The sequence below is a fragment of the Trachypithecus francoisi genome, unplaced genomic scaffold (genome assembly GCF_009764315.1).
Source record: "Trachypithecus francoisi isolate TF-2019V2 unplaced genomic scaffold, Tfra_2.0 Contig01558, whole genome shotgun sequence".
Taxonomy (NCBI): Eukaryota; Metazoa; Chordata; class Mammalia; order Primates; family Cercopithecidae; genus Trachypithecus; species Trachypithecus francoisi.
This window is the reverse complement of record NW_022681440.1, coordinates 5,223,145-5,236,635: the sequence shown is the minus strand read 5'-3', so window position 1 is coordinate 5,236,635 and position 13,491 is coordinate 5,223,145. Positions and strand designations below refer to the sequence as shown.

General features: G+C 51.5%; 1 protein-coding gene across 5 annotated transcripts in view; it reads left to right on the top strand.

Moving 5' to 3' along the window:
- The window catches only part of ARHGEF10 (Rho guanine nucleotide exchange factor 10), a 135,454-nt gene extending 129,737 nt beyond the window's left edge, over positions 1 to 5,717 (top strand). For all 5 annotated transcript variants that reach the window (XM_033177668.1, XM_033177671.1, XM_033177666.1 and 2 more), the window contains 2 exons: positions 595 to 717; positions 3,779 to 5,717. In XM_033177668.1, the coding sequence (XP_033033559.1) occupies positions 595 to 717; positions 3,779 to 4,293 (638 nt within the window). In that variant the 3' untranslated portion in view covers positions 4,294 to 5,717. The remainder of the gene's footprint in view (positions 1 to 594; positions 718 to 3,778) is intronic.
- The last annotated feature ends 7,774 nt before the right edge of the window (positions 5,718 to 13,491 follow it).

The following is a 13,491-nucleotide window of genomic DNA, read 5'->3' as shown; positions in this document are numbered from 1 at the left end:
CCGTCCACTGTGGTGTTTCCCTGCTGTGTCCAGCGCCGAGGCCATGTGATGATGTTGTTCTTCACGCAGAGCCCTGAAGAGGCCTTTCAGTTCCCCTCTAGGGTCCATCTGCGGCTGAGGGCCCATTACTCGAGTCTAGCCGCGCCCGCTAAGAGACCTCTCCTCACTTGTAAAGGGGCCTCTGTGCTCCCAAAGAACCACAGGCCGCTGTGTGTGTCGGGGGCTCACAAGCTCACGTGCTACACGACCAGGAAGCAAAAGGTTTAGACAGATTCATTCAGGGGCTTGATTCAGGGCTGCAGGGGCCGAGCAGAGCCATGCAGACGACAGCCCATGAGACCCGGCCAGACATCTGGCCTGTTCTGTCCAGGTGCAGACGCAGGGCATGCCCCCAAGACCCTTGTCTTGCTCGTGTGGTTGAGGAGCCTGGTGCTCGGGTTTGGGAACTCCTGTGCCACATCCTGCCCCTGAGGGGTTTGGTGGTGGCATGACAGACCTGTGGGGTTTCCAGTGCTCCCTCACCGCTCCCTCACCACCCCACCAACTCTGCTGCACAAACCAGACCCGAAACCACTCATATGTTCTTCTGCCCAGGGCACCAGCGGCTGTCGGTGACGAGTCTGCTCGTCTGCCACGGATTGCTGATGGTCGGCACCAGCCTGGGAGTCCTCGTGGCCCTGCCAGTCCCACGTCTGCAAGGGATTCCCAAAGTGACCGGTGAGTGGCACCTGCAGTCTGAGTGGCTGCATCCTGTCTTGCAGACTCATAGAGCATAGCAGTGTGTAGTGTGATTTAACATCCTAGGATTGTTTACACAATTCATATTATCAATGTTTTCATGGTATTATAATGACTTAGTAGACTGTTTAATTGGAATTACCAATTTATACGTTTTCTGTTTCTTACGTTAGTAGTCCAAGGAGAATCTTATGTTTTCCTATTCTGTTTAATGCCAGAATTAGTTTCCGTCATTCCTTTCTGTATTTTACACTGTGAAGAAGGAAGCCGGGATCTCCGTCAGTCCTGTTTGTATTTTATATTGTGAAGAAGGAAGCCGGGATCCGAAAAGGCTCCGTTGTGCTGTTGCCCTGTCACTAGGAGCTCAGGCTGGAGCACATGGCCTTTCTGGGAAGCTCAGTCCCATTAGGGATTGGAGGCCTTAAAATATGCTCGTGTGTCTGGAATCAGGATTCCCAATCCAGGGAATTGGCCCAGGAAACAGTGTAATCTGGGAACAAAGTATGATGAAAAAAGACATTTGCCACAGCATTTAATTTTTAACAGCACAAAATAGGAGGTGACCTGCATTTCGTAATGAGGGATTGGGCCGTTTAATAAAACGGTGGCATTGCCAGTAATGGGTAGCACGCAGCCAGCAGAGGTGGTGTGGGCAGAGCCTGCAGTAACGTGGAAAACTCCTCGTCCTGTAAGTTCAGTAAACCATGGCCTGAGATTCTATGTGGGTTATGATGTCACCCAGCGGGATAAACTAACAGAGAAAACGCTCTGCAGGAAGCTCTTAGAGCAGAACTGTTCCTGCAGGCTCCACTTCTGGGATTTCCTCCGGGCCGACCTGGCAGTGGCTTCCACGCACTCAGAGTGTGGCAGGTCCACCCGTGAGGATTAAGGAATTCTAGTTTTGCATTCATTTCCTAATTTATGTTTTTATTATGATCTATGTGATTATACATGTTGTGAACCCCAAATCCAAAAACAAAATGCAAAATGCTCTAAATTCTTTTTTTTTTTTCTTTTTGAGACAGAGTCTCACTCTGTCACCCGGGACAGAGTCCAGTGGCACGATCTCAGCTCACTGCAACCTCTGCCTACTGGGTTCAAGCGATTCTCCTGCCTCAGCCTCCCTAGTAGCTGGATTACAGGCACTTGCCACCACACCCGGCTAATTTTTGTATTTTTAGTAGAGATGGGGTTTCATCATGTTGGCCAGGCTGGTCTCGAACTCCTGACCTCAAGTGATTCACCTGCCTTGGCCTCAGATGCTCCAGATTCTGTGTCGACGTGATGCTGAAAGGCAGTGCTCATTGGAGGAATTCAGATTTTGGATTTCAGATTTGGGGATGCTGAACCATCAAGTGCAATGCAAATATTCCAACATTAAAAAAAAAAAAAAGAAATCCAAAACACTTGTGGTCCTAAGAATTTCAGATAAGGGACACTCAGCCTGTAAATACATAGAATTGTGCATCACACACAGTTTCACAGTTTACATGGTAATGAGAAGAGGCCACATGCCTGTCGCCAGCTCAGAAGGGGCCGTGACTCAGACATTGAGCCTCAGCCGCCCCTTCTCAGCCTCAGCTGTCTCTGCACACACCCTAGGAAATGACGATGCTCAGTTTTACATCAGCTATTCCTTTGGTTCTCCTCTGTAGTTGTACCAATGTCTATCTTAAAGGGTTCTTTTCACCTCTCCTGTTTTTGCACTTTTCTGTAGCTGTCCCATGGTGCGCGCAGCCTCTGTTGCTTTTTCTCTCAGCATTGCTGGGGTCGGTCCCTGCTGGTGCCACAGCTGCAGTGCTTTCCTCTCCCTGTCTGCAGCCTGCCTCTGAAAGGAGGTGCACTCATTGTGCTCCTCTGAATGGATAGCCAGGTGCATCCTGAAAGGAGGTGCACTCACTGTGTTTCTCTGGACGGGTAGCTAGGTGCTTCCTGAAAGGAGGCACGCCCTCACTGTCTGGGTTTCTCTGGGTGGATAGCGGGGTGTTTCCTGAAAGGAGGTGCACTCACTGTGTTTCTCTGGACGGGTAGCTAGGTGCTTCCCATTTGCATTACACATCAAGCCTCTGAATATTTGTGTGGCTGGCTCTGCAGAAGCTCGTCCTGGGGGCATGCCCGGGGCATCATCACCGCTGCCGTGCAGGGAACCCAGGTGCACACTTCACCAGGTGATGGGCGGCCCTGTCCCGGCCCAGTCCCCCCAGCTCCCGCTCCCTGCAGACTTCACTTTGCCACTCTGCTCTTTGGGAAATGTACCCTCACGATGGTGGAAGATTCAGTGATGTCATCTGCCTTGGCCAGAGTAGGTGAGGGCTGGGGCCTGTTTCATACTGAAAGCACTGGGGGAAAGGACACGTGCCTCTGTCCATATGTCATGTCACCCACGAAGCACCCAGAAGACATGCCAGGCCCACATGATACTTACAGAATCAATGTGGGGGTTGCAGGACTCTGTGTGGCATTAAGAGGACCTACGGGTGTTTCTGATACGATGATGACTTTAAAATTTGAATCACATCACCTGAAAACTGAAAGTCCTAATTTTAATCAAACTACAGAGTTAAATTGTTCTGAACCCCAGAACGTTTTTGTAATGAAAAACGGCAGCCAGCCAGCCAGCAATTTAGTTATTTCATTCCCAAACCAACACATTTCAGGCGTTAATATTTCTAATCAAGACTTAGGAAATTTTGGGATATTTCCGTAGGGTAAGTTAGAAGGTATTTTATGCAGAATGGAAAAATGACTATTTTATTACTTTGAAAAGTACAGTATGAGTATTAGAACTGAATTACTGCTGAGGAAAACACAACTTTCTATTTTAGAAAATCATTTTTAAAGCCTTCTTCACATTAACTAAAACCCCAGAAGAATATAATCCAGATATTTTCATTGTAGCCTATGATTCAAGTATGCAAGTGACAGGTTTCGTTATTTGGGCAGGGAGAAGTGCATTGGGGTTAAGCCAGGCACTTTTTGCTTCCTTCTCTCACATTTTGCCTATTTTAAAAGACAGCGGTTGAACTGTTTCCCTTTTCAGGAAGGGGCATGGTCTCCTACCATGCACACAACGGTCCTGTCAAATTCATCATCCTGGCCACGGCTCTGCATGAGAAAGACAAGGACAAATCCGGGGACAGCCTGGCTCCCGGCCCCGAGCCCCAGGATGAAGACCAGAAGGATGCACTTCCGAGTGAAGGAACCGGTTCATCCCTGAGCCAGGGTGACCCTGACACAGCCATCTGGTTGGGAGATTCGCTGGGATCGATGACTCAGAAAAGCGACATGTCCTCCTCGTCCGGGTCCCTGAGCTTGTCTCACGGCTCCAGCTCTCTAGAGCACAGGTCAGAGGACAGCACCATCTATGACCTCCTGAAGGATCCTGTCTCGCTGAGAAGCAAAGCACGCCGGGCCAAGAAAGCCAAGGCCAGCTCAGCGCTGGTGGTCTGTGGAGGGCAGGGCCACCGGCGGGTGCACAGGAAGGCCCGGCAGCCCCACCAGGAGGAGCTGGCGCCGTCCGTCATGGTCTGGCAGATCCCTCTGCTGAATATATAAGCAGGACAGCCGCCTCCTGCTGTCTGAATTTGCAATCAAGGGTGACTTCTCAGCTAATCCTACAGCCTGAGTGATTAAACTGTGTCTACACTGGTTGGGAATAAATTAAAAACAGTATTTGGGGGAGAAACGTGCAATATCGTCATGGTGGCATTCCTGCCAATTCCTTCTCTTCCGTACAGCAGAAGTAATTACAAGCACTTCTAACGAAGGCAGAAGATTGATGCAATTTTCGAGTAATTGAGTGCAGTTCTGGGAAAATACCACATTCTTTTTGACTGCTGTAGTCCGTATATAAATACTAAATGTTAAACTTCATCAGTGCCAGACCCGTCGTATCATATTACAGAATTCGCAGACTAAGAATTTATGAGAAAATATGTGTATTCAGTAGTGCAGGCATTTGTTAACAATTCTTAAAATAATTTTACCTGATTCAGATTCACGACTTTTATTTATATTCTCTATTTTTGAATTTCAGAATAAAATTTGTTAACAATTTTAAAAGCCAGGTAACACCTACCAGTCCAGTTAGCATGATTTGCTTTCAGAAGTGAGCTGGGTTTTCCAAAGTGGTATAATACGTGTACTGTATATTTTAACAAAGTAATATTTTTATATTGCATTTTTCTATTAAAAAAATTAACAGTTAATGTTTCAGTCAATATATTATCTGTAGCATTTCACAAATATTGTGTTCTTTGAACCAAAATGCTCAACATTTGGACTCAAGCATCAACACCAAATTATTCCTCCCTTCTCGTTTCAATAGAGTGACTATCCACATGAGAAACGTGTGTGCTTTAGTGTTAGAGGAGATAGGCAGAGAAGTCTTGCTTAGTTCCTTGGTGCGGCTTCTTGCCCCTTTGACCTGGAACACTGTGTCTGCTTTAGCACGCACGCTCCGAATGACTCCTGGTGCTAGGCCGTGTCGGCTGCTGTCTCTGAGCAGGACCCAGGCCAAGAAGCGTGACCTCGGGCCAGCCTGTCTGTTGTGCAGACGCCTCCTCTGCAGAACACATCAGTTTCTATTCCGCAGTCGGAGAGCCAACCCCGCATGACAAGGTGCATAATGAGTGCACACCATCCTGTCAAGGTGCATAGTGAGTGAACACCATCCTGTCAAGGTGCATAATGAGTGCACACCATCCTGTCAAGGTGCATACTTAGCTCCATCCTGCTCAACGTGTATTTCAATGTTTCACTTACTGGATGGATAACAAGAAAAAAATCCTAACCCAGGCAGTCACCAGAAATAAATGTCTCAGCACTTTACAGATGACTAAAAATGTTAATTTTATGACTTAGCCAAATATTTTCTAGGTTGCATATATCCCCCATGTGAAAGTGATTTCTTCCCAAGCTTCTCAAACTGTTAGCTGCTGTCTGACTTCATAAATAAAGTATTTTTATTTTAAAATGCAGTAGGACGAGTTGCCTCTTTTATGTGTCAGATGGAAAGGAGCATCACACTTGGGGGCTGCGGGGATTGGCCTGCACATTCCTGGCTGCATCACCACTTGCTGCTTCTAAATCCCAGCAACGCACCCGCTTGCGTGGAGGACAGCGCTCTGAATTGGAAGTAGGCACTGGGAATCTTTCAAGCAACTCATGTACTTGTTCTTTGTTTGTTTTAAGAGACAGTCTCCCTCTGTTGCACAGGCTGTAGTCCCGTGGCGTGATCATGGCTCATCATAACCCCCTGGGCTCCCACAATCACTGCAGTCTCAACGTCCCAGGTTGAAGCGATTCTCCCACCTCAGTCTCCTGAGTAGCTGGGACTACAGATGCACACCACCACACCTAACTCTTTTTTTCTTTTTAACCTTTTATAGAGATGGGGTCTCATTATGTTGTCCAGGCTAGTCTCAAACTCCTGACCTCAAGCAGTCCTCTTGTCTCAGCCTCCCAAAGTGCTGAGATTCCTAGTGTGAGCCAGGAATTGGTGGGCAGAATTTCGCCACCCTTCGAGCCTCTGATGGCGGCTCTGATCTCTGTGATTCCTCCAGGCAGGCAGGATGGATTTACTAATTCAGTAGAAATGGGGAGGAGGGTTCGGAGCCTTCCAGTTGATGGTTCCTAATTCAGTGACTCTGACTTCACAGTCATGCCCAGCCTGTACTTGGCCATTCCATTTTGAGTTATGTCATGAGTAGAATGAATTTCCTGTAAAATGTTCCTATTATGGTTTTACGAGACCAGGGCCAACATCTTACATGGACAGATGAATTCAATGTGTGAAGTTAACTTGCTGGGACAGAAATCTTTCCACACGATTGATGGTGTGGGACATGGACAGAGTGGGGTCTGTGTAACTGACTTCTTACCTCCCACTGCCCTCCTAGAGAAGAGAGACTTCCAGAGATCCTGAGAGAGGCAGGCACAGGAGGGCTGTGGGGGAGGAAGAGGTCGGAGAACGTGGGCTGCAGAGAACTGCTATGCCGGGACACGGGTTCTGCTTTCACAGGCTCACAGTGAATGAGGAAAACAAGCGTATCAGCAATGAAGGAAGCCGTGCGTAGAGGCAAGTGCATTAGCTAAGCAACAAGCTTCTATTGAGCACCTGATGAGTGTCAGAGGTGAGGCCAAGCTCTGTCTTAGGCCCTGGGGATGGGACAGGAGAGAAGAAGCATCCCTTTGGGGTTGCTGCTGTCCGTTTATTCCCCCTCTCCTCTGCATAGCCCTGGGCTCTTCCTGGACAGGGATTAACCCAGTGACAGCAGGACACGTGGGAGCCCAAGGCCAAATGGCTGCATCTGCGCCAGCTTCCGGGCCCCCATCTGCTGGGCAGACCCTCAGTAACTTGATCAACAGGGAGCTTGGCTGGCACCATGATCTCACCTCCTGATGGTGCCCCTGTCCTGCCCTGGGGCGTGGCCAGGCTTGGTATTTCATCACAGCAGCCTGAACGGAGACAGGAACGCACCAAGAGACATTGCTCAGCAATGAATGAAAACCCGCAGGTCATGGGCCAAGTTCCACACCTGAGTCAGCTCACAGGCTCGGAGCTCATCGACTGAAGGGGCAGTCAGGCTCACCTGAGGAAGGACCCCAAACGTAGACTGCAAGCATATATGGTCCATGCTTCCCCAAAGGGACCTGCATCCATGTGCTGGGAAGACCACAGTGGTAATGGGAAAGAGCCGACCTCAGAAACTGTCCAGGCTCCTAGTCGCCACCAAGCAGAGAAGCAGAGCAGCCCCTTGGGCTGTAGAGGGGTCTTATGAAAGCCACGTGGCACGTGGAGTTTGGCCCGTGTCCATCTCACAAGGGCCAGGTGTATAATTGGGATGGACAGAGTTGGCAGCTGGCAGAAACCATCACTAGTTCCTTAACCTGTGAAGTCAGAGCCACTGAATTAGGAACCATCCATTGGAAGACTCTGAACACGTCTCCCCATTCCTACCAAACCGGTAAATCCATCCTGCCTCCCTGGAGGAACTGCAGAGATCAGAGCTGCCGTCAGAGGCTCAAAGGATGGCGATATTCCAGTGCCCACCGATTCCCATGTAATTCATGGAACTGGGCACTGCAGACCCCAGGCTGTGGCGGAAGGCGGCGGTGAGGTCCTACAGCATGACCAGGTGGTCTGTCCAGTCACAGCCGCGGTGACAAATAGCATCTTTACCGGAACAGATCAGCACAGCTGCTGATTCAGCAACTGCACTCTTCTGCACACCCTATCCATGGAGCGAAGACAGCTTGCCTTGACTTGGCGAGGACTGCAGTACATTTCCTGCCGTGCTCACTGTGCTCTGAACCCTGGCTTTACTGTAAGGCGACAAGGTCACTACTGTGTCAGTGATCTCATGCTGCCTGGACCTGGGAGAAGCCGGGTGACCAAGGAAGGCAGGTGTCTGCCTGAGGCTGGGAGATATCGCAGGCCTGCCACATCACTGAAGCTTCTGGGCTTTCAGCATCTGTGCACGCCCTGACACACCCTATGAGGTAAAGGGCAAACCATAGCCCACGCTCCTTGCCATTCTGGGGAGCAGTGACTGGGGGGCCTCTGGATTTTGGACCCAGCATGCACTACACATGGGAAGACTGCTCAACTCATTTCTGGGAAACTTCTGGGGCTGGCAGTTTTGAAGGGGGCCAAGAGAAGGACAAGCCTGCTCAGCCACTTCTGTGGCACAGGCGCCTTCCCGGCCTCATGACGACACGATGGGACTGTGCTGAGACGTTGCTGTAGCAGCACGGCCCACAGAGCTGCAGAGCCAGGCTCTGTTATCTCCCATTGAAAAATGGAGCGTGGGTGGTCCTAGGCCCAGTCAAAATTGGGCGCCAGGATCCACACAGAGGCCACTGTCTCAGCGCAGGCTGCAGAACAAACCACTATAGACTGGGCAGCCTCACCATGTTGATTTCTCCCTGTGCTGAAGGCTAAGTCAGATCCAGGTGCCCGCATGGTTGGGTGTGGCAAGGGCCCCTTCCTGGCCTGCAGCCAGCCAGCTTCTCACCGTGTCCTCCCATGGTGGGAGGGAAGCAAGTTCTCTTACAAAGACACGATCTCATCGTGAGGGCCCCACCCTGGTGACCTCATCCCCTCCCAGAGACCATCACACTGGGAATTAGGGCCTTGGCATATTAATCTGGGGGGACACGAACCTGCAGCCCAGAACAGATGCTGACTGTGAGCTAAGCAGCCATGGAATGCTGTCGTGAGATGGGTGATTTGCAAGCTGGGGTGGACACAACACCTTAGGGACAGCACCGAGCAGGTTCAGAAAGTGAAATAGAATGCAGGAAACAGCGTCCATCGCACCGCCCCGTCCACACCCAGCCACGTGCAGTGCCCTGCAGCAGCTGGCCCCTGGGGGAGCGTGGGGACACCCCGGTCCTTGCTGCCTGCACTGCGGCCCTGGCTGTCTCGTCCTATGCAGGGATGGCCCTGCGGAAAGCTGTGGAGGACACGCCTCCGCACACGACGGCTGCTCATAGGGCACACAGTCATCCTGTCAGGTGGAAAGAGGATGAGCAAAAGCCTGTGTCTTTGTTTCTGCATTAATGCCCCCCAGAGAGAAAGCCCCAGACCACAGGGTGAGCAGAGTAGCCTGTCTGGGGCTGTTGGCCAGAGAGGGTTTGTGCAATGGGTGTAGGAACACAAGGGCCACTGCGGTGGTGGTGGTGTGGCTCCCCAGCTCAGTATCATGGGCTCCCTGGCACCAAGGCTGGCCTTGCTAAGACCCCACTGAGTGTCCAGTGTGCCAGCAACAGAGAGCCTCGTGGCTCCTGCAATTTGGCATCATTTCCTGGGAAGACCAGCCCAGTACAGTCAGGTTGGCACCGGGCAGGAAATAGTGCTCCCCACCAGGCCCTCGTGGCCCTGCTTGGGCAGTGCACACTCGGGCGGGAAGCCGGTAGCGCCGTCGGCTCCCTGCTCCCCTCCACTCTTTCAAGGGGCCTCGAGAAGAACTGACCGTTGGAGCAGGGCAGTGAACTCGGCATCCCCAGCTGCTGTGGGGAGGGATGCACATGTGCTGCTGTGGACACGGAGGCCTCTGGTGACTGAAAACACCATTGTGCTCCCAGGGGTCCCCCGGTGCCCACCTCACCTCCTGGGCCTGCGTCTGATGGCTTCTGCTGTTTCTAACAAAAATGAGCCAAGTTCTGGGCTCCTGGTTAGAAAGCAGCAGAGCCAGGGCAGGAACAGGAAAGTCCATGCTCTTTGGTTTTCTCACTGTCAGATGTCAAATCAGGGTCATGAGCTGCCTCTTCCGTCTGCAGAGTGAGGGTGACCGGGACGATGCAAGGCGCGTGTCCCCTTGGGTGCACTGGCCACTGCAGCCCCTTCCCATGATCAGTGCATTTCTGAGCACGGCCCTAGTGATGCGAGGTATCATTCACTCCCGTCCTGTAGACGAGGACACCATGGCTCCATGTGTGGGAGTCTCACCACGGGCTACTTGGCCAGGGGCAGTAGGAGCAGCTCTCCTGCTGGGTGGAGCAGCCTGGCTCTGTGACACATGGCCACCCTCATTACCAGAACTGACCCGAGTCAGGATGACGGGTTTGGGATTACAGAGTAAAGGGGCAGTGAGACTCAGGCCCTGGAAAGCTGTAGGCTCAGCCAGGGCCGTTAACCACACGGCCTGGAGCCCGGCCCGGACACCAGGCCCAACCCGGACACACAGCAAACAAACAAGGACTGGAAGCAGAAACCAAACAAAAGCTGTCCACAGGAATCTGTGCCCTGGTGCCATCCGGGGGCTTTTCCCTCCTGCGTATTGTAAACGGTGGCGACAAGGCCCAGCTTGCTGGCTGGAAAGCCGCCCTCCAGTCCCAAAGAGCCGGCAGCCTCTGAGACCCGGAGGATTCTGTACATTCTGGTTCCAAGCGGGCACCCCGTGTAGATGGCACACGGCCAAGTGTGGCAGAACCGCCTTTTCCAAGGATAAAGAAGAGACGGGCTGTTTTGCAGGCCTCTAGGATGATGCTTGACCATCGATGGCAAAAGCCTAGAGCTCTGTGGTGGGGGTGGGGTGTGTGGAGGGGGCCGGGGTAGGGCAGGCCTGCGATACAGAGGCACTTGTGTGTGCCATTGTGTGTCATTGGCCTGCAGTCTCCGTCCTGCCCTGCTGGGCCTCTGGGACAGGGTCTTTGGACACAGTGCTGGAGGCAGCCTCAAATGCCATGGTGCAAGAATCAGAGTGACCCAGAAGGCACCTTTCCCCTCGATACCCACAGGTTTGACCAGAGTCTGACCCCTTGGATTGTGGGTGCAAGGCTGAGGCTCAAGAAGCAAAGTGGAGAGAAAGTAAAGTGGGGGCTGCTCTTGTTAGCAATGAGGGGCTTGCATTTATTTTCTTCCGCTTATGAAAAAAATAATTGCTTCTTTTGGTGCTAACATACAAGAATCCTGTTCCATCTCCAGTTCAGTGGGTCTCACCCGGGGGCAATTTCCACCTTCCCCCACCCACCAGGAGACCTTCGGCAATGTTAGGAGACACCTTGGTGGTCAGTACAGGGAGAGGTTGGGGGAAGGGTGGGCACCGGGCATTCATGTGCAGAGACCACGGACGCCCCACGTGTCCTACAGTGCCTGAACAGCCCCAGACGCTGACGGCACAGAGGCTGGAAGACCCTGGTCGGTCGGTTAAGTAAGGGACGATTCATCTTCACCATCTTCCACGCAATCAAAAATCAACGGCTTGGTTTCACTTTTGTTGCCACCATGTGGGATCCTGGTCTGGTCTCTAACGTCCCCCCTGTTCTCACTGTGCCTGTCTCATTTCAGCACTGTTAGTCTATTTTGAATTTTTAAAAGTTTCTTCTTTAGGTCGTGAAATGGAATTCTCACACACGCTAGCAGGAGTGAGCAGTGCCAGTCAGCCCGTCTGTGAACACTCTTCCATTCATTCCTCTCTAAGCCAAACCCAACAGCGCATTCAGCCTAAAGGGGTCTGGAGCCATACTCAGCCGAGCCAGAAAGAACAACTTCTGGTGGTGGGAGACATTTTAGTTTACCTTATTTTGAGCAAATTCAACATATGTACATCTGACTCGCACAAACAGTACATTTGGGCTTGGTTTTTCACATATTCAAAGTTTACAACAGACCCCTCTTGATTTTCTGGAGGAGGTACAGGTTTTAGATGGGAATTCTTCACCCAGGTTGCAGGATCCGTGGCTCCGTGGTTGCCCACCGGGGCTGTGAGCTCACGGGACAGGCATGCTCACGGCTGCGCCCCGTGTGTCCAGGGATCATTCAGTACTGCTGTCCTGGGGCCTGAAGATCGCGTTTGCCGTTCTGGAACTTATATTCGTCTCACTTTTCAGAAACACAAATGACGGACGAAGCACGCAGGCCCCGAAACCCAAACTTTAACTTGGACTGAGAGCTGCTTGGGCTAATGACTTCCCATCTGTTTAAATGCAGCCAGTAGGAGCTGCCTCATGCAGCTGGCAGGAGATGTGAATGACTCAGGCCTGGGAAGGTGTCTGCGTGTCACCCATAGTCGTTAGGTAGGAGCTCTTATGTAATAAATTTCCCCCGACCTCTGTCTCAGTCATGCATCCCTATGTGCTGCGATTGCTTCGATTATCCCAGCATTTCCTCACTCCTTACTTAGATGGTTTCAATTTTTCAACAAACATGTACTGCTTGCTTGCGGCAGACTGGTACTGAGCAGCAGTTGGAGCTTGGAGCAGAGCAAGGCCTGCTGGGCTCTGACCCGAGATGCCATCCCGTTTGTGGTGCTCTGCTGCTTCCCTAACACCCAGCCCTCTGCAGCGTCCTGCGGCTGGGCAGCAGCCCCCCTGTGGATGTCCATGTCCTCATTCCTGGATATGGTGGATATGTGGCCTTATGTGGCAAAGGGGCTTTGCAGGTGCAGCCAAGCTCAGGATCCTGAGATGAAAAGATGACCCTGGAATATCTGGGCTGGCCCAGTGTGATCAGAGGGGTCTGTGTAAGAAGGAGGCAGAGACAGAGAAGGAGATGTGAGAGTGGAAGCAGAGGAGAGAGACACAGAGAGGGAAACAGAGACACAGACAGAGACAAAGAGATAGAGATAGAGAGACAGAGAGAGACAAAGAGATAGAGACAGAAAGACAGAGAGAGGCACACAGAGCCAGAGAGAGACAGAGATAGACAAAGAGATAGAGAAAGACAGAGACAGAGATTATATTAGCCCATTTTCATACTGCTATGAAGAACTATCCAACACTGGGTAATTTATAAAGGGAAAGAGGTTTAACTGACTCCCAGTTCCACATGGCTGGGGAGACCTCGATCATGGCAGAAGGTGAATAAGAAGCAAAGACACGTCTTACAGAGCAGCAGGCAAGAAGCATGTGCGGGGAAACTTATTCGCTATCACGGAGAACAGAATGGGAAAGGCCCGCCCCCGATTCCAACACCTCCCACCAGGTCCCGCCCATGACGTGGGAATCACGGGAGCTACAACGCCAGGATCTTTGTCCTGTGACACCCATGGCAAAATTCTGGCCCCAGAACTGTCAGATGATAAATCTGTGTTGTTGAAGCCACGAGTTTTCTGTCCATTTGTGACAGCAGCCATGGAAAACGGATACATTCCTGTAGATTAAAAAAATAAGTTCTTTCCACAGAAAGAGACCACACCCAGGACACACTCTGTTGAGCTTCGGCACCAGGGTCTCTCTGAGGACTGGAGCTGGTGCGGCTCCTCTGGGCCAGACAGAGCCGCCCGCCTGCCGCTGCTCACCGTCCTC